Here is a 27,716-nt window from a genome sequence, read left to right as displayed (position 1 = left end):
GAAGCTGTGCTGTCTTACAAACTACACAGTTGTCATGCAAGAGGTAGCATTTCCTTGGGGAAAATCGGCACTTGCTGGTTAATGTTGGAACTCGTAGCATTTCCCAAGCAAAGTAAAGGGATAGGGACATCTTTTTCTCTCCCACCATGGCCTTGAAAAGGCTTAATCACCTTCCTGAAAGATGGTCCAAAGCTACCCTCTGCATTACAGGGTTGATCTGTATTCCCAAAAGAGATAATTGGTTCGTTGGCAGAAATGTACGCCAATGAGTAATTGATAGCTCAGTTTCCCATGGTTTCAGGTAAATGTCCTGAGCCAATAGTCTCTATAGCATTAGCAGGTCAATTTTAGCAGACTGGTCACCTCATATTGCTGTGGCTCTAAGTGCCTCAAGTTGTACTGAAATTGTGCGCTTCCATTTAGACATCACTGCCTGAGGTTGCAAGTCCACACTCTCAACAGCTCCGAGTGATAATGAACAGTATCCAGCACAAGAAGCCATACTCAATGAAGGTAACACGAGATTTTCCCTCTTCCTTCAAGTGTTTATTTCATCAGAAATCTTTTAAATGCATCATCTACAGTTATAGATCATGGTCCTTGATAGAAAAACTCTACCTCTGAATTTGTCTGACTACTTACTAGGCACAGCACAAGAATAAACAGTTTTGACCATGGGTTATCTTACTAGATAGCAACTTAGTGATCATGATGGCTTTCCTTGTGTAAAAACAACTGCTGTCATTAACAATCTTTGGAATCTTTCCTTTTCATGCCTAGTGTTATGTAATCATAGAAATATTCAGAACATTTGTAAAATGTTTTGTCCTGTATCTGAAAAATTTTACAATTATAGTTACCCTCAACCATTTTATTATTTCCTGTTTGAATAAAATCATGCCTTGAATCCAACATTAGACTTTGTTGTCGAATCCAAGCTGCTTGAACCCATCTCTTTTAGATGCAGGCCTCCACATGGCCCAGGCTACCATAAGGCCAGTTTTCTCTTGAAATATAAAGTGGTTACCAATCCTAAGCAATAATCTTAGTCACTGAAGTAACTCCTGTGGGCAGATATCAACTCTAAGTAGAGCTGAGGTAAATGGAAGTATAACAGTTTTACAGTCTCTAGGCATCTGGATGAACACTTGACATTCCAGAACTGTTTCCATGCCATGTGGGCGCTGTGCAAAGGCAGGGTCTGGGGCTGGAGAGAAGCTCAGGTACTCGACACGGCACTCACTCACCAGTCTTGGCGGACGAACATCATCAAACCTTAAAGTCTCAAGAAACACACACTTGGAATCAGTATACACTACACGGAGAGTTTACCATCTAATGATTCTTGTATTTATAGCACATGCCAATTAGGACTCTAAGCACACGGCAGTTGCTACACTAAGGGCAGTGCAGTCTGTTGCCACGAGCAGCAGTGGTTCTGTTTTAGTCTCTTTCTCATATCTACTCCTTTTCCTCTCTTCCCTTTCTCGTCTTCTGGCCACCCCCCACCTCCACCTGCAGCCATTCTCTGTAGTGACCTCCATTTCACTAATGTACCTGCTGCTACCTGTTGACTCTCATTTCCTGCTCTGCCCTCACATACCGTGTCCTGCAGAAGGCTCAAACTCATAATGGTAGTTGTCGCTAATCCCTTGCTACCTTCTAAATGTCTGTAATAATTTGCATGACAGCTGTCTCTGTATCTCTGCAACATGGCACAATATATACACAAGTCTGACCTACCCTGTTCTTTGAGACTTAGGGGACAGTGATTGCCATTGTGAAGCTTTTTCCCATTCTACTCTATTACTGTAAATTTCCACTTCCCTAATTTGCCACTTAAAATTGTCTTTGTGGTTTAAATGTTAGTGTCTCTCTCCTCTCCTAAGTAATAGGCATGGAGCTGGAGAAATGGCACCTACTGCTCTTCCAGACTCAAATTCTGATCCCAGTACCCACATTGGGTGACTCATGACTGCTTATAACTCTGGCAACAGGTGATCTGACACCCTCTCTTCTGGACTCATTGGGCACGTGCACTGATTTGTACATTTACACACACACACACACACTTTTAAAAACCTACAGAATCAGGCATGCTGACATCATCACACAGGCCTCACACCCCTACCCTGTTTGGTAGGATTAATCAGGGGAAATCGCTGGACCAAATCTGGGATGCGTATCTAACCAGCTGTTGTTGGGTTTTACTAGCTCATCATCGTGAAGCAGCGAGAGCCGCGGGAGATGGCTTTCCGACAGTTCCTGGTGGAAGATAAAGGACTCTATGGAGGATCATCTTATGTGGATTTCCTCTGCTGTGTCCACAAGGAGATCTGTCAACTGCTTAACTGAGGAGTACCCTCCTCTCCCACTGAGGGGGCATTTCTGAGGAGACCGTCTCCAACCTGGTGCCTAATTTCCCCAATGATAGTAGGCTAGTTTTAATTTCTTGATAATTTTCAGGATAGCTTGCCAAGACAGCACATAGACCTTCAGCTTTGGTGCTCGGGTAGCAAGCCCGTGAAGTGTGGTGGTACCATAAAGGGAACAGTCTATTTCTGGCTGTCCTACTTCTAACTTCTAAAGCTGACAGTTTGCATTTCATAAATACATAGTTTACAGAACCATTCACTGTCTCAATTTTCTTTCTTTGTGCTAGCTAGATATATAAATTATTTTTCAAACTGTATAGATTCATGTTTCCTCTTACTTTTGCCATGAGAGGAAAAAGATTTCATTTTGCCTTACACCTAATGTTTTTAAAGCTCTGTGACTACATTGAACAGATTTTTTTTTCAACTTAAAATCTGCACAGCAGACTTTAAAAAAAAACCTGTAATCTGTCTGGTAGAACAATTTGTATTCACCTTTTTTTCATAATTATATAGTCTGTTTAAAATATTTTCCAGTTGTTTTGTCTATAAAACAGTATCTATATTCTTAATGGTTCTTTGTACAATTTTGATGGTTTCTACTTGTATATAATGGATCTTAACCAGTATCAATAAATTACTTAATGTACTCTGGCTATTTTTTATGTCTTCTGAAAATCTAAAAAGAAATAAGGATAATACTAAAAATACATGGCAAAAACTCCCAAACTGAATGGTTTACTGAGAATATATCTGGATAAAAACATTATCGCTGTAAAGGGGTCAGTAGCATCTGTCAGAAACACTCCTTGAAAGGGGCATTTATAATTCTTGACTATGACACATCTTAGTCATAGCTGCTTGTGCCTGGGGGACTCTGCTCTTGGTATCTTGTGTTAAGTTTCCTTCACTGCACATACATAGTGATGAATAAATAGTTCTCTTGAACCTAGGAGAATGGCTTTGAATGGCCCCTGACCATGTGTGCCTTCCCCAGCTTCATCAGAAACATGGTATGTGGTGACTGCTGTATGACAATGGAGCACACGCACCTCCACTGTCTCCTGGCCATTTCCGCACTCGGCTTAAACTTCCTGTTAGCTTCCTTTACACAGGAAGACAGCCTTGTGGCAGCTCAGTACGTCATCCGTGAACACGTGGCTAGGAAGGATCATTAATAGGTTGGTGGATGCCATGAACCGAGAGTAACAGATATATACGCTGACCTCGTAAAATGCCTTTGTGCTAGCTGACAATTCAGATTGACTTGGATATGTTTAACAATGGAGATGTTTATGGAAAGCAGGTCAAAAAACTTAAAGGCGTTTGCCATGAAGAGAAGTGGGATGAAAGCGAATGCGGCCTCAGTACAGAAGCAGCTAAGGGACTGAGGGACCATGCTGCAGCCCAGCAGGGTGACCGAGTACAGTCCCTGGAGCCAACGCAGACTTATTGCTTCCACCACTAGCTGTGACATCAGAGTATCTCAGTTGCCTAATCATTTGCTAGCCCCTCCCATGCTCTCCTTTCTCTCAGGCATTCTACTGTCCGTTATTCACAATGCAAGCTACCTTTTCCATTTAGGCTATCATTAGAGACATTTGATTGAACCACCATTCTTTATTAATTTAAATAAAGAGCAAGCAAGACCTCTGAAAGACAGTATATCAGTGAAAACTACTTGCTTTCTCGTCCTCAGGGATGATACTCTTAAGACAGAAAAAAAGCATCGGTGAAGCAAAACACATCTTAAAAAAGGGTATTAGAAATTCCCAAGGGACTGGAGAGATGGCTTAGAGATTAAGAGCTCTGGCTGCTCTTCTAGAGGGTTCAGTTCCCAGCCATTTGTAGCTCAACTATTGAGCTAAAATAGTTGAGAATTGAGACGATCCTCCAGACACTAGGCACGTATGTGGTGCACATATATTTATGCAGGCAAAAACCTTAAACTAACACAGAAGTGTCTAGTTAAAGCAAATGGCTAAGACTTACTACTCAGAGCTTAGATGCCTGAATAATAAGCGCAGGAAGAGTAGATAAAGGCAGTTATCAGATGAAGCAACAAGCTCTTCATTTGAATAGAGCTCAGTGAAGCAACCACAACTGGGAACAGTCCCCTAACATTCAGGTGCTGTCCTGACTCATATCTTATCACGATGGAGTTGAAACTTAAGATTTAAGGAGCATGCTGGCTGACAAAATTACTATCTACACTGTTCTCCAAAAGGAGAGTTTCACTTTAGGTCAGGTCCTTTCCATTTGATAACAACAATTATTGTATTTAAGGAAAACAAACTCAATTTCCAAGTTTTAAAGTTTTATTAGAAAAGTTATAGCAAAATAAAAAAGAAGTTACCAAGAGCAATAAAGGCATTATCTCATCCGACATATCCAAATCCATTCAAACATGAATTAAGGTGTGGAAACGCAACAGCATGAAGCTTTCCAAGCCAACAGCCCCGTGGAGACAAATGCACCACACGGTGTTACTGAACGGCAACTGCAGTTCCATCTTCCAAGCTGTATTCTTGAGGGTTTTCTGTAATTGCTTTTACATAGCAACTTTAAAGATGTATGTCATTTCCTCCTCACCACGCATTTACTCTAAAATGTTTAAACCGACCCCTCTCCTAGCAAATCTGTTTTCACCTTTGTTAAGAAACATGAATTGTCTTGGAAAACCAATACAAGATCAAGTCCACACCACAGTCCTCCAACTTGGGTATGTGCCTCCTTTTGCTTCTTAGGAAGCATGATTATGAGTCATCTGTAGTTGTACAATTTACATTATGATAAGCTTCTGCTTTGGTTTTTAAATCTCCTAAGTTCTACCTCTTCCTTTACCTACCTAAGGGCTCCAGCACCCCTCAGGTTCTGGAAGGAATTAATTTCATTTCATCTCTCAGTCTTCAGTACTCAAATGATGCTTCAAGTGATTTTAGGATTTAAAAGTAAGGGGGAAATGGTTTATATCTTTTTAGTGTTTCAATAAGAAAATGTTAAAGACGCCAGAGGCTCACCACCTGTCCCAAGACTGTTCTACCCAGGTTCCCAGTGCTGTGGCAAGGGAAACAGCACTGACTCCTGCCATATTCCTGAGATGCAGAAGTAACTGCTCACCTGTTTCCAAGAGGCCAAAGCCTCGGATGCAATCAGTCACGTGAGTATCTGAGTGTTCCATTCTGTCCCACTGCATGAATGTGACTCACCTACCCTGAGCAGAACTGCAGTCCCTGTAACAACTGCAGGGACCTTGGGGATAGGGGTGGGGGTAGCTAAGGTCTTTCTGGCAGTATGAGAAAGTAAAGCAAAGTGCAAGCTGGGAGTGAGTTCTAAAGTAAGTCTCACAATAGAAACCAGAGGGGACATTGTTAAGTGTCTTTAAGCTACCGAGGCGGAAAGCCACCTCTGTGTGTGCCTCCGCGACCTCCCCTAAAGCCACCTCTTTCTCCTCGGAAATTCGATCGATTTCTTTCACGACCACGTCCAGCAGATGTTCCCCCTCTCCCGCCACCTCTGGGAGCTCCACCACCACGGTCAGACTTGGATTTTGGAGGAGGCGACTTTGGTCTAAGCCTCTCGATTTCCTCTGTACATCCAGTCAAGTACGAATTGGGAGCACTGAAATAGGATGCGTATGTTTCTGCATTGTAGTTACTATTTGTAAGTGTTGGTCCAACTGTGAGCCAGCCTGGAATAAAAGGGGGAAAAACAGATGAGACTTTCCATCTTCTTTCTCTTTTATTGGTCCTATAGGGGCTAGTTCAAATTCTCAAGACATTCTTTTCTTTTTCTTTTTTTTTTTTTTTTTTTTTTTTTGTTTTTGTTTTATGAGACAGGGTTTCTCTGTATTGTTTGAGACTGTCGGTCCAGCCCGGCCTTGAACTCACAGAGATCCGCCTGCCTCTGCCTCCCGAGTGCTGGGAATAAAGGCGTGCGCCACCACCGCCCGGCTCAAGACATTCTTAAAGATGGCTCAATTATCCACAAAGCTACCATCTCTGTTATATAATGCACAATACCCATGGTCATATGTAAAAGGTTTCATATGCACATACCTCGCTTCTTATCCTAGATATAGTTTTTATGAACTATCATCCTCATTGCTTCCCATTCATGTACTATATTGTTAGAATACCACCAATAAAAAATATTTTAAGATATAATAAGTTAGCTGGGTGATGGTGGAGCACGCTTTTAATTCCAGAACTCAGGAGGCAGAGGCAGATGGATCTCTGTGAGTTCGAGGCCAGCCTTGTCTACAGTGAGCTCCAGGACAGCCAGGGCTATACACAGAGAAACTCTGTCTCAAAAAAAAAGTTTGGGTTGGGTTAAAATTTAATAAATAAAATTTAATAAAGATATATACATATACACACACATGTATCTTTCCTACTTATTTAAAAATGGGGCTGCTGTTTTCTCATTAAATATTGAAAAAAATTGCTTTTCTCTTAAAGTATACTCAGTTCAAGCACAGTGATGCTGCTTCTCACGCCATCTTTCCATGGGCAATGACTTTTCTCGAAAGATGCACACACACAGCCATGGATATGAAGATAATGTACACCACCATTAATAACAAGGAAATAAAACCACAATGAGGTATCATCTAACCCCAGTCAGAATGGCTATGATCAAAGGGAAAAGAAACTACTATGGTTGGAGGCTACAAAGAAAGGGGAACTCCCACGTGCTACTGGTGGAAATGTACACTAGAACAGCTATTATGGAACACAGTATGGAGGCTTCTCAAAAAGCTAGAATGAGGACTTCATATGACCCAAAGGTCCCACTCCTGGGGTACATATCTAAAAGAACTAAAACCAGACAGTCCCTTTGTTTATCATAGCATTATTCACATAAGCAGGATATGGAAGCGACCTAGGTGTCCACTGATGGATGAATGGATAAAGTAACTGTCATATATACACAAAAGAATGAAATTCTGTTATTGACTGTAATGGAACCGGAGGGCATTATGTTACCTGAAATAATTCCAGGCACAGAAAAACACCAACTATTTTCAGTCATAGGTAGAAACAGCAAGTGCATCTAAAAGATGCAGAGACTAGAACAGTGGTTACTAAAGGCAGGTAAGAGCAAGGGAAGGAAAATGCACAGAAAGAACAGTAAGGTGTACGTGGCAATTGCATAGTAATGCAGAGTTTAACTGTGAGTGATAACTGAATATATCAAAATAGCAAAGATTTAGAATTTTCCCAACACAAAGAAAAACTGATCTGATGTGATGTGTATATATATATATATATATATATATATATATATATATATATATACACATACTTCAGTTACCCTGACCTTACCATACACGCGGACAGAAACATCACTGTAATCTAAAAATGTGCCAAAAACTAAGTGGAGCACCGAGGACTTTTAGGTAACACAAGTAGTCAGTGTAACATTACAATGATTGACATACACTATGACCACCTTATCTAAATCCGTAAACACTACCACCAACATCAATCCTAACATAAACTATGGCCTTTGTATAGTCATGCAAGGGATACTGACAATGGGGGAGGCAATGCGGGTGTGGGGCAGGGAGTGTATGGGAAATCTGCCTTCTCAGTTTTGCTACGATAAAACTGCTCACATGTGAAGTATAGAGAAGAGAAATCAAATACCTAAGACTTTTATTTTATACAGCACGACATCCTATTATCTTAAAACTGAATCTCAAAGAATGATAAAACAATCTTTTCCAAAACTTAGGTCTCACCTGGTCTGATAGTACTATCTCTTCCAAACAGATGAAGACGTCGTCTTCCAAGACAAAAATGCTCTATTATATGAAAAATTTCTACAGGCTTTTCTATATTGCCAATTTCAGGTTCTTCTGTGATAATTAAGTCAATGTCAACATTAGCATGAATAAAGTCCCCATCTGTGCTTCGCTTCACAGTTCCTTTGATCCCCATGAGGCAATGTTCCTATAACAGAACAGTCCAATTAACTCTCATTACCAACAATCATATTTCACAGCATTTATTTAACATTTCAGTGTCCCTAATCAATTCTAAAACAAACTTGAATCTATGGGTCATTGAATATAATTTTGATAAAATTATGACAGGAAAGCCTAGATCCCTGGCTATAAGGCAATTGCCAAGTAAACGGGAAAAACATTTCTCCCAACTTCTACACAGTCTTTCAAATACTTTCAAAGTCCTACTTCATTTCCAACACAAGTATGCTGGGATTTCCCAAACCATGTAATTGTACACTTTCCCCCACTGTAGTTCCATGTCAGTTCATTATAACACAATTTACCTCACTGATACAGACCCCGGTGGTTAAAGGCATATGATCTTAAGATGACACTTCAACTTCAGGTATGAATGATTCCAAAGTCATATGCTTCTGACTAATTACATACATTAAAATTATAAATTAGAGGTTGTAATGACCCTCCCGGGTTCAAACGTTTGCCTGGGTGGTTCATGGAATTAAGAAAAGTGCCTTACTTATTATAGAATGTTTACTATAAAAGGCAGTACAACTCAAGCAGCCAGATGGGAGGATACCTGTGATAAGGGGTAGGTTAAGAAGGATGGAACTGAACTCTAGGCTGCCTCCAGGCACTCCTCCCTCTCAGCAATTCCACAGCTTAACCAATCTGGAGATTTCTAAATCCTGTCACGTACATGATCTAGTTCACGGAAGACTTAGTAAGAGAGATGCTCCCTTCAGGGGCTTCCAAAGTGTAATATGCAAAAGCTCTTATAGTTCAAACTAGTGAAACAGAGTCGCATGCAGAAGTCCTCAGTGGTTCTTGTATGGAAAAGGCATGATTGGACAAACATGACTCTAACTGGTCAGCAACTGAGTGCTCCAGTCATTTCTTCTTCCTGAGCTCAGATTAGGGAAAACTTAGAATTATGTCAGTTTACAATGTACAGAACCCACTGTGTACTGTCCCAAGATTGCAAAGGAGACACTTCTAAATTGTAATGCTCATGCTACTTTACACGCATAAGAGCCTTAGTACTGAAATTAATTTCATAGCATATAGTAATTTAGAAAAGTTTGAGAAAGTGGGAATAAAGAAAACTAAGTAAAAAAGGTATACCTTTGTTCTCTGAAAAACTGCCTTTGGATCTAGAGTCTTCGTCTTGCCAGGATTATTTTTATTGGTTTTAATCCAACAAATATCTTCACATCGTCTGTAACCCCACTTTCGTAAACACTAGAAATAATTTCAAAATTAAGTTTTAAAAAAATACTTAAAAAGAAAACAATTAAGGAATTTTCTAGAGGGATACCAAATTTTAGAGCATCATAACAACTGTTCTAGTACAGACAGGAAACGAAATAAAGGCATAATACATGTTAGGTACATCTTTTGAATATTGCAATAGTTACTTTTCTTGTCACTGTTACCAAACTTCATATACAATGTGATATACCACAAAATAAAGTATCTTGCGTTTTTAATTCTAAATATTTTTATTAAACTAGTTCAGAAACTGAAGACAAAGACTATTAATAGTGTAGCCCGTAAAATGTATTTTCCCCCAATGAACGTAAGAATCCACCTGAAAGGAACTGAGACAAACAACAACAACAACAACAAACCACCAACTTACTACTCTCCCAAGGTCCAGTCCTTCCCCGGAACCGCACCAGAGGAATATAAATGACCGAGGTGCTGCAATCTCATCAATTTCTAACTTCATAATCTAGAAGGAACAAAAATAATAGTGTATAAAGCTTCCCATTTATCATAAATCCAAAGAATAACTATTGAAACTCATTAGGATCTATACAGATGCATTCTTCAGATATTCTAGGAAATACCATAGAAAATAAATCCTATGCCTGAAATTACTTTGATATACTGCTTTGTTATTCTATATACAAGCACCACACATACATGCGCAAAAAGACACACACATATACTTTTCATACATGCTCAAAAGAAAGAGTTGATAGAAAAGTGCACTTACAGAATGATGGACTAAAAGAAACAGTCAGAGGTTAAACAAGCCTAAAGTTAATGATAAAATGACATGTAAATTGGGTGTGTGTTATATGCCTATAGCCACAGACAGCTTGGGTAGCTGAAGCATGAGGCCCACTTGTGCCCAGGTATCTGCAGGAATCTTCTCTTCCAGGTGAGTAATGAAAGTCTCCTGCCATCCCTCTGTTCACACTTACTGCACTCTATCTCAGTAACCTCATTAAAACCTTCAAAACCTCAATGACTGTCAAACAGAAGACTAAAACTCCTAAGAAAGCACAGTGTAGTAGTGTACTCAGAGCTCCACTTTCTCATCAAATAAGCACATATTCATCTGAAATACAAAGTTTCACCGTACGTCATCCCACGTCCAGCACTTCTCATTCGCGGTGATGCCAGTCTCTCTATAGTATTCTTCCAAAGGAGGCTCCAAAAGAATCACATCAAATTTTGGTGTCAATTCTCTGATGTCAAAGGCTTCTATGTCTGCTTGTAAGTACCTAACAAAAGGGGGAAGGCTTTTGAAATCTCTCCAGTGGTAATAAAGGAAATGCCTTACCCAATATTACTGGATCATTATTGCTAAACATCATTTATAAGATAATCACAAGCTAAATACTAAATAGCTTTAGTATGTCTTTTGTTTTACTGCAGACTTTATATCACCAGTCAATGTCTTCCTTAGGATATGGACATAGTTTACAACAAAGTAAAAAGCATATTACTCTCCATGAAGAAAGAATATATTCATTTATTTTTACACTGTAAATATACACTTAGATGTGATTTCTAACCGTTAATTTTTATGTTATATATAATTATTTCTTGTACTAGTATATCATTATTTAATAAGGTTAGAAAAGTGACATCTAAGTTTCAAATTCCTCCTTTAGGAGTTTCTAAATTGGACATGATTTTCTCTTATGAGCTTGTTCATTAATAAATATGTTTACAATAATGGTGCTGTCACACTACCTAATGGAAATTACTACCATCCTTAATGAAGCTAGTTTTACACACTGTGGAAGAATTTAAAGTTTAAGACACTTTTTAAGAGGACATTTTATTTATTATTACTGGAGGGGGCATAGAGTCCATATGATGGTCAGAGGGCAAGCTTGTGCTGTGGGTTCTCTCCGTCCACCTCTATACAGGTTCTGGGTTTAGAGCCAACTCACTGGTCCTCAATTCAAGATACTTTAAATATAGGATTTTTTTTTACTTTATTTTAGGGTCTTGGGGGCTTCTAATGCTTAGCTGAAAAATGACAGCTCTATTGAAGTCATCACCATCTCTGAAGTTCGGACAAGCACCTTCCTGTCACTCAGGTAACAGGTAGACGACAGACGTGTCCCCAATAAGCTTTACTGAGTAGAGAGTAGTACAATGATTCCCATCTCAGAAGCAAACATGCAGGAATACGCAGCAAAGCACCATGAATTTCAGATGCTACCAGCCCCAGGAGGGCCTCTCCACCCTACAGATAGAGACTGACACAGAATTCACAGACCCCAAAATTACCTAGACAATTAAATGAGAAGCCACTATAGACTCAGCACCAGAGTTTCAAAATAACATATTTTACTAAAAATAGGAAAGAATAAACAGACTGATACTGTAAATCAGAGTTAGAAAGAAAAAGCATTGAACTACTTACATTGGAGGAGTATTTGACTTAGCTATTAACTCATCCTTTAGTCTGATGAGTTCCCTAAGTTTAGGGTATTCCTCAAATCTGTCAGCTAAACCTAAGGAGGAAAAAATAATACATTCTAAATTTCAGTTCAACGGAAGTTAACACTGATGAATACCAAAGATATGAATCTTCCCTTACCATCACTTTAAAATTAATAATTCATTTTTGATGGATCAGCAGTAAGAGCACTTACTGCTCTTTCAGAGGACCCATGTGTGGTTCTCAGTACTCACATCAGAGGGCTCACACCTGCCTCTAAGTCCAGGTCCAGGGGGGTCTGACACCCTCTTCCAGCCTCTGGGGGCATATGCACTCACATGAACATACTCACACAAACAATACTCCTAACGAAAATGAGTCTTTAACATGAAGAATAAAAGTGAAAAGGCTTGTAACTTTCCCTCAGTCAGTGATGTGGGTCACATTTCACATAAAAAGGTTGACGATTGTACTGTCAGGCTTGAATACAACAGTCAGCCCCTCATCTACAAACAGAAGGTAGAACCTGAAGCAATCTGAAACCCGTCTTTCTGGATGACCCGATGAAAAGATCTTTGGTGTCCTGTTTGGTGCATGGAGATTTACAATCAGCCTTGTTCCTTGTTTCTTGGCATTAAGATCTTGGAAAAATCAGGCACCTTTTATCATGCTATCATAAAAAATATTCACTAGTTTTTTGTTTGTTTGCTTTCTGCTGCCTCAACATAAGGTATTTTAGTTCTTAGTTAACTCAAATCTCCAGATGACTCAAAATATATCCATACAACAAACTCTTCTCAATTTATAATAGTTTACACATACATTTACCTCGGGAAGCCAGGTAGGTGTCTTAAGAGATGAGTCTGTATTCAAATATGAGTACACAACTGACTGTAACTTTTTAATATTATCCCTAAGTTCTACTTACAAGAAGAGTAAAATCAGAGCCTGGAATGGTGGTATATTCACTGACAGGCTGAAGCAAAAGGATCACAAGTTGGAGGCTTGGCTGGGCCACATAGCAAGTTTACAGTCAGTCCAGCAACCTACACAGACCCTGTCTCGAAATGATAAAATAACACAGGGCTTGGCATTTGCTTAGCATATACAAGGCCCCAAGTTTAAGCCCTACTACTGAGAAAAAAAAACTTAAAAATCACATTTAAATTGATTCTTCAGGAGTGATGTTTACAGCTGACTGAATTTAATTATATCACATTAAATTTTTGTGCTACAATACTATCAAGGAACTAAAAAGACAACTAGCAGAATAAGAGAAAATATTTATAGATTATGTGTGTATGTATAGAAAATTCAAAGAACTCTTAATAGGAAAAAGACAAAGATGTACAATATAAGCAAAATATTTGGTTATTTCTTGAAAGATATTTAAGTGGGTCAATATGCCTATGGGATGCTAAGCTTATCATTAGTCTCCAAGAAAATATAAATAAAACCACGGCAGAATTTGGACCTGAAGGCAGAGACTTGTGATCACTTCTACTTAGAGGCTAAGGCAGAAGGATGTTCACTTGGGAGACAGACAGCTTAGGCTATCTTGGGCTACACAATGAGACTATCCTAAAACAAACAAACAAACAAAACACAAAACAGATTCAGTGCACCAGCCTAGTCTAAACTGTAGGATCCTACTGACACCACACACTCTAGACACAGGACTTGGAGGAACTGAGTTGGGACTGACCTGGAAGCCTCCTCCCTGAGAACTGGCTCTTGCAGTATTCAAAGGAGCTATTTATTCAAACTGCCAAGGGAGAGGAGCAAATGTAGTCCTACCCAGCTTTGAAGTCCATGAGCCATAACAGTGACTGGCCTGGCAAAATATCCCCAGTGATACAATAGTGGCACTTACATTTTGGGGGTAATCAACAGCCATCTACTTGGACTTAAGGTCCTCTCAATAGGAGGGGGTTTGTGCCTAGTACTGTAAACCTAGTCAACTATTGTGACTGGATGTCACAAACCTCAAAGAACCTACTACTGTCATTTTCCTAAACCAATATAATTTCTAAGTATATTCTAAACTTAACCTTTTATCCACAGGTAAGAATGGCTCTCATTCCACATCAAAGAAGCTCTTTTGGCAACAGATGGAGATTATTACAGAGATCCACAACTGGGCAAAGGCAGAGAACAGGAGACTGTGGGTGCCCAACTCCAACTGATACATCTACAACAAAACCCTGACACGTAAGGCTCAGGGAAAATCATGGACGAGGGAGTAGAAAGATTACAGGAGCCAGTTCACACATGGTGGCTCACAACTACAGCCAAATGTAATTCCCAGGGACCTGAAGTCTTCCTTCTGGCCTTCAAGGGCACCAGGTATGCAAGTGAGGCAGAGACATAAATGCAAGTAAAACACTCATATACATACAATAAAATTTAAATTAAAACTTAAAAAGATCAGAACAACAAAACAAAAGAAAACAAACCACAAATCCACAATGGCACACTTAACATCACTAGAGTGGCTACAGTAAAAAAACAGTCACACAGAATCTAAAGAAAATTGAATCTGAACACTCTACACTACTCATAGGAATGTGAAATGGCATGGCAGTTTGAAAAACTTTGGGGGAGATATCTCAAAAAGTCCAACACAGAATTAATATACTTAAAAAAATTAAAAAGAATTATATGACTCATCATTTCCGTTCCCAGGTGTTTGTCAAAGAAAATGAGTACATGGCATACTTTTTACACGAGTACCTATAATAATCTATAATTGCAAACCTAAGTGAACAACTAAAACCTATGCATATGTGTATATGTTTACTTATCATGTGGACTATTATTTGGGAATAAAAGATGTACTGATATATGCTACAGAATAATAAATAACCTTTGAAAACACTGTCCTAAGTCAAAGAAGCCAATCACAAAAGGCCCCATGTTGTTTGAGTTCAATTACATGAAATGTCAATAGCTGGCCAAACTTGTAAAGAAAAAAGTAGACAAGTGGTTAAGCCTGAGGGGTAGATTAGAGACTGAATGTGGTCCCACTGCTAATGGGTACAGAGCTTCCTTAGAGAAACAAATGTTCTAAAACAGAATGCTGTAATGGTTGCCAAGAAGGCTCTGTATGCATTAAAAGAACACTGAATTATATCATCTCAATGGACTAATTACAAGGTATATAATATATATATATATATACATACACACACACACACACACACACACACACACACACACACACACTAACTGGAGACATAGCATTACTTAAAGGACAGGAAAGTAGAATAGAAGCCCTTAGACCCAAAGGAGAAAGTAAAGCCTGAAAAAAGTTTTGTTAGAAATAATCTACAAAATGTACAAATCACATGCATGTAGCAATACTTTACAGCAGCATAGTCCAAATAAATCTGACATACCTACATCCCTGATGAAATTCTGAGGTCTATGTCCAGTGTCTACAAAATGTTGGCAGTAATCATTATGGGGATTTAAGCTCTGCGTTCCCTAAAGAAATGGTCAAAATTAAATACACAGTATGCACTCTGATGGTAGATATACTAACTTTGTGTTTTTATTATGAAGCTGCACAAATTATGATAGATTGAAAAAAGAAACACTGATATTTGAAAATACAACTAAAACATTACTTATCAACAGCTATTGTATGAATACACCATTATCACAATCTAAATACTAGAAGACTATTTCATGAGTAATTTAAGATCTTTATTTAATACTGAGATCTCTCAAACATTGAAAAGGTACTAAGAAAAAGTAAGCCCTTTCAGGCACAGAGCTTAGCTGTCAACAGCCTTAAGACTGGAGAGGTATTTTACCTTAAGAAAGGTGCTGGAATCTTTGTAAATCTCTTCTTCGTATGGCAAATTTTCTTCCTCCTGTTGCAATTCTAGTTCGTCCTGGGAAAGGGAAGATTAAGAAAACATTTAAAACACACGTGTAGCTGGTGTGCTGGTGTACCCTTTAATCCCAGCACTCAGGAAGCAGAGGCAGGTGGGTCTCTGAGCTGAAGGCCAGCCTGGTCTGTATTTAATTATTGTATCTTAAGGCCCAGTGTGTCTTATTTGCCTCAGATATATTTATACTAGCACTCATTTAAGTCTTTAGATTTACTTTTTAAAAAAAGTTTTTGTTGATGTACTTATTTTATGGGTGTTTTGCCCTATCAGAAGAAGGCCTCAAATTCCCGGAACTGGAGTTACAGATGGTTGTGAGCCACCTTGTGGATGTTGGGGACTGAATCTAGGTCCTTTGCAAGAAGAGTAGCAAGTGCTCTCAACCACAGAGCCATCTCTTTAGCCCTATTTTTATTATTTTTAAATTATGTGTAGTAGGCATGTGTGTCCGCATGTTGGTATGTACACGAGTGCAGGTGCCTATGGACAGACGTGCAGGTGCCTATGGACAGACATTGGAAACTCAGGTTTTGTTAAGTGGGTAGGGAAGGGACATGTGTGCGTGTGTGTGTTTGAAAAAGTCATATGGACATCAACTATTTTATAAGATACTCAAATATATAGACATATATAAAAAAGAGTTTAATTCACACAGAAGCCATGGGTTGCAAAATAAAAATCCCAGTGCTGGTGTGGGATATCTCCTCTTGAGTCAGGGGTGTCAAGAAGACCCCCCAAAATAGGCTATTATCATTGTTCTTGGTTGCCCACCAGAACCTGATGGTAGATGCAATCACTAGGGATACACACACTTGAGTCACAAGATATGGAGAAACTGAACTGACACTAACCAGAAAGTTTCCTCCCTGCTGCTAGCTTTTATAAGGCTGGAAAGTGCTATGTAGGCGGCTGGGGGGAAAAAACAAACCAAAACTCACCAACACCTTTCTCTAGTTGTGAACCTCATCATACAGTAACAACTGGCCTGGCAAGGTATTTGTATGGTGGTTAGTACAGAGTCAATTGGGCAAAGCGTCAAGTATCTGTAGAAAACTCAACCATAAAAGGACATCTATATAGGCAACATATATAAATAGTAGAAAAGGGGATGAGGGATAAAAATATTGTAAGAGCCAGAAACTGCAGAGGACCTAGATGAATCAGTGTCTTCTGGACATGCCAGGACTGCTGTACTCATGAACTTAACAAAAGGTCAAGCCAGTCAACATTCCATCATGGAAGGTGAAGAGACTCAGGAGTTCCCCATCCCTAGCTGAGGAACTATTAAGAGATGGCTGAGGAGCTATTAAGAGATGATGTTGCTGGCGGGGGGCGGGGCGTCTTTCTTTAGGAGTGTGGTTCCTGGTAAGTTAACCATGGTCCATGGGAGGGGAGATGGAAGAATGGAAGGTGGAATGGATGCATCATAATTAGGGGTTAATGTGATCAAAATACACCATACACATGCATGAAATTCTCGAAAGATTAGTAGGGAACTATATTAAATCAAAAGAAGTAAGGTTTAACTTGGCTTCTTTTAGAAATGATTATACAACTGCTTTGGAAGCCCTTGAGTTGTCAAAGTACTTTAACTTTATTATCTTGTGCAACAATGTCATACAAACATGACTGCTGCAGCCCCTCAAAATCTGCTGCATTTCTATTACTTAATGTTTATAATATACTTATCTTTTGCTGTTATGAAAGGTATTGCTAGTACTTAGCAATAATTATATTGTTTTATATACATAATCATGTAAGCGACATACTCTTATATAAAATGAGCAAGTTGATACGAGTCTTTAACTGCAAACACAAATGTTACGCAAGGATTTTAGCACATCTTTAAATTCAGCTTTCTAAATGAAATGAATTTATTAGAAGGATTACTTTCCTCAACCACGTATACAACTATCTTATTTGCTGTCTCTTTCCCTACTTGCCTTGTATTCTTCGACTTTGTCTTCATCTGTAACACCTTCATCCAGGCACTTCCGTTTAGAATTTGGAGCAGTTGTATCATAGGAAGCCCTAAAAAGTAAACTGCAACTGTCACACAAGAAAATACAAAAGGATCTGCTTATATTACTATTAACAAGTTATAGGAACAAAGTCAAATGTTTCCTGATTAAGTATCTATTTATTCAGCTTATAAATCATCCAAAGCATCACAGGCAATAATTTGTAGCTTATTTTTATAAGAAGGCAACCAAGTGAAAAAATAAGCTACTATAAATACTGTATTATGAAAAGAAACTTTTAAACTATGTGTCCTTTCTGCTAGTTTATGTATATTTTATATTATCAACTGTAAGCAAACGGATACACTTGATAAACTAGGATTTTAAAGATTATGAAACATTTTCTGAATTATCAAATAAATATCATTTTTAAATTGTACTTTTACAATTTCATAAAATTATTATTTATAATTTAACATTACTTATGGTATGTAAAGCTAATTCTTAGTATAAAATTTCAGTTCTACCTACTTTATAAAAGGGAACTTAATGTTTTCAGAAGGCAAATATTTCATAATTTCAAGCTGACATTAAAAACTGCTTCCAAAATCTGTTTTCACACTTTTCCTAGCAACAAATTCATACCTACAATTAACTTCATTGAGAAACCAACCCTTAATCGGTGGTTCCAGTTCTCATGAGGCTCAGGCAGAGGTGTTGCTAGGCCAGCATGGGGTACATAGCATGACTATGTCTCACTCCCCTAAATAACCTCCATGAATAAGTCACAACTACAAAAATCAAACAAACGATCCTTTCCCACCATAAACATGTCACTGAAATGGCTGCTCAACATACCTGCAATTTTCTCGTGTTTCAGCAATTTCCCTCTGCTCATCTTTGCTATTTAACACAGCACCAATGCTATCTGCACTTTCAGCTCCCAGCTAGGAAGCAAAAGCCCAGTTAGTTCAGAAGGCACTGTTCATACACTGCAGAATGTGCTGATAAGTTTAATACACCAAATATTTTATAAAAGCAACAACTCCCATAACATACTATCAATAGGCTTGCAAGGTAAACTGGAAGTGAACTGGAAGATCCTTTTAATTAAGAATGACTTTGTCTGCTGGAAAATACTTGATGTATTTGGTTATATTTAAAATTAAGATGACTTCTTTTAGACTTTTTTGAATAAAACACAATTTAAGAATAGTAGCAATAACCAAAAAAGGCAAAGCACTTCATATGGACTGCTTCATAAACCATCCCATGGTCTCACAAGAATTTATTCCATTTTATTATAGAAAAAATTTTAATAAAGCTTACTAATAGCTTTAAAAAAATGGTAAAGTCAACTTTCGGTGGCCACTGGGGAAATTCTGCAGAATGCAACAAATGTAAAAAGGCTAAGCTGAATAAAGCCAATTCACAGGGAACTTTCCAAGCCAGACCAAGGGCACAGAAGAGCATGAGGAACTCTCCTTGGTATTATGAGAACATCTGCATTTAGTAGATCCTTTAGCTCCAGGGAGAGAAGGCATACAAAAATATCAGTGATGAAAATTAGCATATTTGACTTCAACAAAATATTATCTTAATCTACCACTTCGGATGACTGCCCTCATTTCTCCAACGAAAAATCTCTTCCAATATAAATAATCAATTTTAACTCCTCCATAAAATCTTCTCTAATTCTTTTTGGTCGGAGGGCAAAACACCTACTTCCTATGGTTGGAATGTTTTCCAATTTCCTTCTCATGACTAATTTATCTCTATTTGTAATTCACATCTCAAATACAAGTCATTTCTTCAATATTTAGCGATGGATTTAGCAAGCTGCCTCACTAATACTTTGCACATTTTTCTCCACTTATATTGATCTGCTTGGTGCAATAAAAACAGCCTCGGATTTTAAATAAAACACCGTGCAAAGTGCACCTTCTGCAGGTGTAGCCTACTAACCGGCAAGCACTTACATACTCGTCCACAAGCTTCAATGAAAGCCAAAGGTTTGGAAGGCAATATTTGCAGAGACAAATCTCAGTTAATTTCTGGGGAGGAGTGGCCAGGAGAGACAACAATCTTGGAAACCCATTCCTTGTTTGGTAAGTGACCACAACACTTCCTGTTTCAAATACTTACAAAGGAAGATTTCAAACACTGTGTTTTAGTACAGAATGTAAAACGTTACTCTTCGTTTGAGTCTTCCGACAAGATCTCAAGAAAGTAATACAAACTTCCTACGAAACCAGCCTCAAGAGCGTGAAGCCAGGCTGCAGACGGCTCAGCCACTAAGAGCGTGCACCGCTCTTCCAAAGGACCCGAGTTCAAGTCCCAGCACTCGAGTCAGGAGGCTCACAACCACCCGCCACTCGGGCTCCAGGCCGATCCCACACCTCGGGTCTCTGCTGGCACGTGGACTCACGTGGGACTTCAACAGAGAGAAGTCGAGGCTGGGGAGCCGCTTGTCCCCGTGTGAACCACTTGACGACGACCGCCAAGTGCACCCCACCACTGAGAGGGGGTCCCACAACCAAGGGCGGCACTGGCTGAAGACGCCCACAGGCGCTGCACCTGCCTGAGCTAAGAACGTGGGGAGGCCGGGGAAGGAAAGCCTCGGGACAAAGACCCTGACTCGGGCAGGAGAGCTCACAGACAGGGCCGGCGGGAAGCCGAGGCGGCCGCGCACGCACACTGAACGCCCCCCTCCCGCCGCACACCTGCTGAGCCAGGAGCTGCCGCCGCAACTTCTGCCGCTCCCGGATCTCCTGCAAGCGGCTGTCCATGCCCCGGCTCCCGCTCCTCACCACTCACACACCCGTCGCTCGCTAACACACAGCCGGGAACCACAGAGACCCCCGCAGAGCTTCCGACAGGCAGACTTTCACGTTTCTCAGAAAGGATTTCCGGAGCGCCCAAAACTGGCCGGCCCAGACAGGAAGTCCCGCCTCCCGGACGCCGGGGACATGACATCACGGGACGAGGCCCAATGAGGATCCTAGGTGGGCGGGGTGGAGGGGGGAGGAGCCGCTGTCGGCCGGTCAGCTCAATTTGTAACGCCTTTCTGGAAGGTTAGGTTTTTACTGATCTTAAGAAAAGTATTCGTCCTTTTATCTCGTTAACCAGCACCCACCTGCCAGTCCTGGCTTTTTAAAATTTGAGGTATGGGTGTGGGTGTGGGGACACCAGACCTTGAGCAGAGACCCACTTCCCCTTCGGCCTGGGAGTAGGCAGCTGTAAGACAATGTTTACTAAAAACATGCTTACTAAAAACAATACAATGCCCGGGGCAATAAGTTCCTGGAAAAGGCTTGCCCACGGAACCACCCTGACCTCGACCTTGTCCAAAGACTAACCGCCTCTTCTGACACGCCCAGATCAGTTTTGGGGGTCAGAGCAGAACCAGCCAGGGTAGAGGAGAGAGTAGAAGCTTCTCTGGAGGGAGCCTTTCTTAGGAAGTTTTCTTGAACCTTTTTGGGGCCTGCTTAAAGTTTTCTTTATATCGTTGAACGAGTCTCTGTGTTGTCAATCCCCGACACCCTCCCCACGTTCTCGGACACAGGCTGCGTAGCAGACGCGACATGTGGGTTTCTTTAACTGCAAAACTAACCGACTTGCGAAAGATTGGATCCCCACTCTGACAAACTGAGTGGCCTAGGCGAGTTAGGGAGATTTTGTACTAGGACAGTGGTCAGAGGGCCGGCATGGGTGCAAGGAAGTGGCTGACTTGGGAGGCTGAGGTGGGAGGATCCAGGAGTTTGGGGCCAGCCTCAGGTACTTAGTGAAATCCTTTCCAAAAAAACAGTAAACCAGAAAGTGTTGGAACGTTCAAAGAATAAACTCCTAGCACAGAGAGTCCTGGAAACGTATCATGCATTTCTCAAAAACTTTCCCAAGTTGTTCTCTGACCGCCTTATAGCTTGGCACGCAGACACACACACACACACACACACACACACACACACACACACTCACACAAATTAAATACGTTAAAGAAAAAGCCTAACCTAATTTCAAGAGAGCAGCCCTTAAAAATTATTTGCATAATAGTAGATTATGCTATATGATAAAAATGTTCATTTCCAAAAAAATGCTGTAAAACATTTGAATATAGTGTTAATATATATTTATTTAAAATTCAGTTGTATTGCTTAGTAATCATGACTGCTGATTTACATTTTTTGCCAGTGATGGGACTAGATACTTAATCACTGAGCATTTCATACGGCAAGCACTGATGAAAATACATATATTTTTTTCTTCATGCAGTTTACTGTTTAAAGAACACCTGTTTCCCTCCGTGAAGTGCTGCGCAGGATGAATTCCAGGTTTCGTTTACCTACACTGTGTTCTGAAGCAGTGATTGGGCTGCGAGTCTGATAGCTGTATATCAAAATCTCTTGCCTTCCGATGAAAATGACTGAAGGATGGACAAAAAAATCAGAAGGTGGAACAAACTAATCTATTGTTCTTGATCACTCATACTCTCTGCTTCTGCAGACCAGGGAACGGACACCATCTCTTTCTTAAAAACTCATAGCTAGTTAAAAGAGACCCACATTTTTTCAACTTCAGTTGCTTCTGAACATGCCAGCTCCCCCTTCCATCCAATGTAAGATATCCTTTAAAAATAACGGAGTGAATTCCAGCCTCCTGCATGGAAGCTGAACTGATAAAAATGGGTCAATACTATTAAAGTACTTACAATGCCAATGGGATCCATCAGAGAATTTTTGCAGTTTATACAAAGAAAGGGATATAATTCTATCTGTAATTCTATTTTAAATCTATTCCTCCCACCAGTGAATTATAAAAAAAAACCTAGACCGTATCAATACACCTGTAGATTCTGTACATGCTTATTTGTACACCCATTCACCTTGCCAACGCAAGGGTCATAAGTGTGTATGAGAGTGTGAGAATAAGAAAAAAATGTTTAAAGTCCATGTGTAGTTCACAATCCTTGAGGGAGCGATTTCATTTGTCAGCACTTCATTTAAAGAAATAATGATACACATAATTTGTACATCTGCATCCAAGCCCCTTAACAATGATACCTCCAAACCTGTGTATCAAACTTCCTGTTGTATACCTAAAAGTATCTCCCATCACTTGTCATGTTGTTTCTGTTTCTTACAAAACATCATGATGAAAATTAATTCCCATTGGAAGATGTGACTTTTAAAAATAATTTTTAGTGAATCTCCTCTTTGACAATTTCATATTTGTATTAAGTTCCAATTATTGTAGCCCTCCACCTTTCAATATTACCCACGTACCTATTACCTATGCCACATGGCCCTTACTGACACTCATGTCTTTGGGTCGTCTGCTTGTTTTGGTTGATTGGCTGGTGACTGGTTTATCTGGATTGGTTTTGTTTTGAGACCCACTGAATTTAACCAGAATTGTATGTAAGACTATGGGTTTGGAACTTTCCACTGGAGCCTGGTAGGCTTCTCAGTAGGTACATAACTGGAGACAGTGACTGCCCCTTGCCTGGAATCTGTCAAGATAGACAGTAGTTCATCAGGGAGAAGTAGTGCCCCATGAGACCTTCCCTAACCCATGATTGACTGTTGACAGACCCAGTTTTGTGAGGTCATGACTTCATGGGATGTGCCATGACCAGAAGACATGCCCTATTTCCAGTTCTTTCATTCTTTCTTTCCCGGTTCCCTGAGGCTTGAGGAGGAGGTATAAATGTCTTAATTAGGGCTGAATACTCAAAGGTTCAGTTATCCTCAGTACCTTGAGCAACCATAAATCTCTACATAGAGAGAAAGGAGATGGGACATTTAAGAGGTGATTGAGTCATAAGAATTCCATACTCTTGGATGGATTATTTGCTTTATATAAAGGGTTTTGATGGAAATTTTTCTCTTTTTTTTTTGCATTCCTGCCTTCTACCATGTAAGAATATGATGTTTCTGCCCTCTTGAAGAGACTTGCTTAAGTTAGCATATTAATACCCCGCAAAAATACAGAAAACATCATAATCTTTGACTGCCCAGATTTCAGAACTATGAGAAATAAATTTACTGTTGTGTTAATATAAAATCAACCTAAATGTATCAATTATTCTTACTCTCAAAAATATCAATCCTACTCCCCCAACAGTTCCTACTTCAAATAATAAGATTAAAAACAAGCCATTTCCTAAATGAGAAGCATTCTAATTTCCATTAGCTTCTGTATCTATATCTATTCTGTATAGCACACACATGCACGCGCGCGCACACACACACACACACACACACACCATTTTTCTACCATAACCTTATATTGATCCTGTATCCTATCCTAATTTGTCTAATCATATCTGGTTCATCCAAGTCTTCTTAACATTTGTGGAAAACTGCAAGTCTGTCATTTCAAACTTGACTAAAATATGCTGTCTAATGACACAGTTTAGTAAATCACCATAAAGAATATATGGTGTAAGAAGAAAAGCAGGGTGTGGGTCACTACAGTAGGATTTTGTGATATCAATATGTCTGCCAACATCTCCATATCTCCATATGCAACACTAGCCATCTCTCCACTGATGGATAGGCATTTACTGACTGAAGTTTGGTCAGGAATGCTCACAGGCATGTCTTAAATGTCAATGATACACACTTGCTCTACTAAACAGACACAAGTACTGCTGACCACAGCTGTCATTTGTCAACTGACCTGCCAGAACCAATACCCATTTCTTAAGTATCACACATTAGGGTCAGTTGATTTAATTTGTGTAGCTGTTTGGTGATTTTTAGTATAATAGTGTAGCATGAATTCTAATTGGTATTAATAAAAAAACCCAGAGATAGATACTGGGGTTAAAGCTAAAGATCACAGAAACAAAGCAGTCAGCTACTAGCTCTTGTCTCACCTTCAGACCAAAGGGGCGATCCTGTCCTGCATCCACTGAATCTCAGATTGCTCTCAACCAAACCTCAGACTGCACTGAGTTCCTGTCTCCTCCTGCCTTATAGTCCTCTATAGTGCTGGGATTAAAGTCGTGGCATCCCAAGTGCAGAGATCACCTTTGGTGAGCTCTGTTTCTCTTTTAGACTGGATCAATTTTGTTTAGCTCAGGGTGGCCTTGAACTAACAGAGATCGTCATCCAAGTGCTGGGATTAAAGGTATGTACCACCACTGCCTGGCCTCTATGGCTAACTAGTGTGGCTAGTTTTGCACTCTGATCTTCAGGCAAGCTTTATGTGCTAGATCATAAACACAATATCACCACATAATTTGGTTTGTATCTGGAGATAATTTTCTTGAACACGAGAGAAAACAAAGCACAGAGTTATCTAGCATAAGCTAAAATAATTTAAAGAGGGTAAAGATTTTAAAACTTCTACCCATTGTAAAATGAAAGTCATACTAGGCAAATAAAGAACAAAGCATGAAATTTTGAATTTTTTCTAAATTGATTTCACCAAAAGGGACTAAAACAAGAAAGATAGGTTTATGCTTTTACCAGTGTTATAGTAATATCCTTAATGCAAATTATTATGAGATCAGAATAAGTACTTCAGAGGGAAACACAGCAAAGTCTAATATGTAGGTTAACTCCCCGAGTGTCTTATAATTCATGTAGCGTATCATTTCAATAGTTTTAAGAAAAATTTTACTACATATTCTGTGTGTGTATGAATGTGATGTGGTGTATGCACATGTGTGGAGTTGTACATGCCTTGTGCAAGCATGAAGAGACCAAAGGAAGACGCCAGATATTCTGCTAACTAGTTTTCCACTTTATTTCTTTGAGACGGGGCCTCTCACTGAGCTTGGAACAATGCAGTGGTCAGCCAATCCTAAGGAGCCTCCTGTCCCTGCCCCTTTCCAGGTGCTGAAATGACAGGCACACAGGGTTGTGCACATCTTTTTGTGTGACGCTGGGATCTGGACTCAGGTCTCATGCTGGTGCAGCAAGTGCTCTTACCCACTAAGCCATGCCTCCAGTCCTCCTTTATTCTAATTTATTTTTGGTTGTGAGCCTAGCCTTTAATGGCTAAGCCACCTCTCCAGCCAGTTTATTGTGCTTGAAAATCAACTAAAAAATTAAGAAAAGAAAAGGCATAAGGGTTTAATTATAATTTTGAGAATATGCATTGAAATAACTTTTTATAAGGTATTCTACTATTTGGATACAACTAACAAAGTATTTCCTTTGAAACAGTAACGTACTGTAGAAACTTCCTAAGATACACAAACATATAAAAATCTTGAATGGAGTGTAATGTGGCAACACTGCTCCTACTAGACACCACAGAATAACTAATAAAAATCCCCATGCCATGAATGGACAGGAGTGGGTTACCTCCTTCGGAGCTGTTGACAAGTGAAGTCCCTCAGAACCCCCAATATTGCAGACTTTTGCCAATACTCTTGGTTTCCCTCCGGAACTTGACAGCAAGATCTTATTGTGAAGACTTAGATGATTTAAAGCATCTGTAGGGAAGGTAGAAAGGGGGAGGGCTTGGTCTGATCTTAGGCGGGACCATGTTTATTCACAGTGAGAGGGCAATTTTATTACCCTCATGTGAAGATGATCAAAATGCCTACAGAAGAAAGTGGGGTGCGGCCTCTTAAAATAGGGATAGAAACAACTTCCATAGTCCCTTAGGAAAGCTAGGAAGACACCACATGCTTGAGTCGTAGAACCTGGAGAAATCCTGCTGGTACTCATTAGAAAGCTTCATCCCTAGCCGGGCGTTGGTGGCGTACGCCTTTAATCCCAGCACTCGGGAGGCTGAGGCAGGCGGATCTCTGTGAGTTCGAGACCAGCCTGGACTACCAAGTGAGTTCCAGGACAGCCTCCAAAGCCACAGAGAAACCCTGTCTCGAAAAACCAAAAAAAAAAAAAAAAAAGAAAAAAAGAAAAGAAAGCTTCATCCCTACCCGGTAGCTTTACTAGAGCTGGAAGGTGCTATGTACACCACTGGAAGAGAAAAAAGAATCAATAATTTAACCCAGTTGTGAACCCTGAGGGCTAGAACAATGACCAGCCCAGCAGGGTATGCCCACTGGTGAACAGTGACATGAAAGTCATAGGAGTAAACATCACTTGCTAATTTAATTTAAAATCCCCACTACAAGTTGAAACCAATACCTGACACCATTATCAGAGTCAAGAACTTGTGGCTGGGCTGGTCATAGACCCTAGAGGAGAACCTACTACTATTACTCTGCTAAATGGACATGGTATTAAACTGACTCCTGATGACTAATTATACTCATAGTTTGTGGCATCGCTCAACCTCATTGGCGGGGTGTGGGAACACCAGACCTTGAGCAGAGACCCACTTCCCCTTCTGCCTGGGAGTAGGCAGCTGTAAGACAATGTTTACTAAAAACATGTTTACTAAAAACAATACAATGCCCGGGGCAATAAGTTTCTGGAAAAGGCCTGCCCATGTTAACCGCCCTGACCTCGACCTTGTCCAAAGACGAACCGCACCTTCAGACCCACCCACATCCACCTCTGGTGTCAGAGCAGAACCAGCCAGGGTAGAGGAGAGAGCAGAAGCTTCTCTGGAGGGAGCCTTTCTTAGGAAGTTTTTCTTGAACCTTTTTGGGGCCTGCTTAAAGTTTTCTTTACATCGTTGAACGAGTCTCTGTGTTGTCAATCCCCGACACCCTCCGCACGTTCTCGGACACAGGCCGCGCGGCAGACGAAACAGCAGGGCTTATTCTTTTTTTTTCTCTTCCTTTTTAAAATTTAAGTTAGAAACAAGTTTATTTTATATGTCAATTCCAGCTCCCTTTCCTTCCCCTCCTTCTCATCCCTCCCCACTAGGCCCCCCAGTCCCCTACCCAATCTC

The 27,716-nt window shown here is 39.9% G+C and overlaps 2 protein-coding genes and 1 long non-coding RNA gene across 4 annotated transcripts in view; 2 read left to right on the top strand and 1 right to left on the bottom strand.

Moving 5' to 3' along the window:
• Sec24d (SEC24 homolog D, COPII coat complex component) overlaps positions 1–3,024 on the top strand; it is a 92,818-nt gene extending 89,794 nt beyond the window's left edge. For both annotated transcript variants that reach the window (XM_040751914.1, XM_040751915.1), the window contains exons 22-23: positions 424–513; positions 2,215–3,024. In XM_040751914.1, coding sequence (XP_040607848.1) covers positions 424–513; positions 2,215–2,355 — 231 coding nt within the window. In that variant the 3' untranslated portion in view covers positions 2,356–3,024. The remainder of the gene's footprint in view (positions 1–423; positions 514–2,214) is intronic.
• A 1,651-nt stretch (positions 3,025–4,675) lies between these two features.
• On the bottom strand, positions 4,676–20,834 carry Mettl14 (methyltransferase like 14). The gene is made up of 11 exons (XM_005077137.4): positions 20,618–20,834; positions 18,753–18,841; positions 17,877–17,964; positions 15,856–15,936; positions 15,436–15,523; positions 12,020–12,110; positions 10,721–10,862; positions 9,989–10,081; positions 9,472–9,588; positions 8,122–8,332; positions 4,676–6,066 (listed from the first exon to the last, which is right to left on the bottom strand). The coding sequence occupies exons 1-11, from the start codon at positions 20,681–20,683 to the stop codon at positions 5,762–5,764; spliced, it is 1,371 nt and encodes a 456-aa protein (XP_005077194.1). The 5' UTR covers positions 20,684–20,834; the 3' UTR covers positions 4,676–5,761.
• Positions 20,835–20,890: 56 nt separating this feature from the next.
• On the top strand, positions 20,891–22,610 carry LOC121142335. The gene is made up of 2 exons (XR_005879327.1): positions 20,891–20,968; positions 22,167–22,610. It is a non-coding gene; the product is annotated as an uncharacterized LOC121142335 (long non-coding RNA).
• Positions 22,611–27,716: the final 5,106 nt, after the last annotated feature.

Source organism: Mesocricetus auratus, unplaced genomic scaffold, assembly GCF_017639785.1.
Source record: "Mesocricetus auratus isolate SY011 unplaced genomic scaffold, BCM_Maur_2.0 Super-Scaffold_100009, whole genome shotgun sequence".
NCBI classification, from domain to species: Eukaryota; Metazoa; Chordata; class Mammalia; order Rodentia; family Cricetidae; genus Mesocricetus; species Mesocricetus auratus.
The sequence above is the reverse complement of the archived record's forward strand: the minus strand, read 5'-3'. Positions and strand labels throughout refer to the sequence as shown.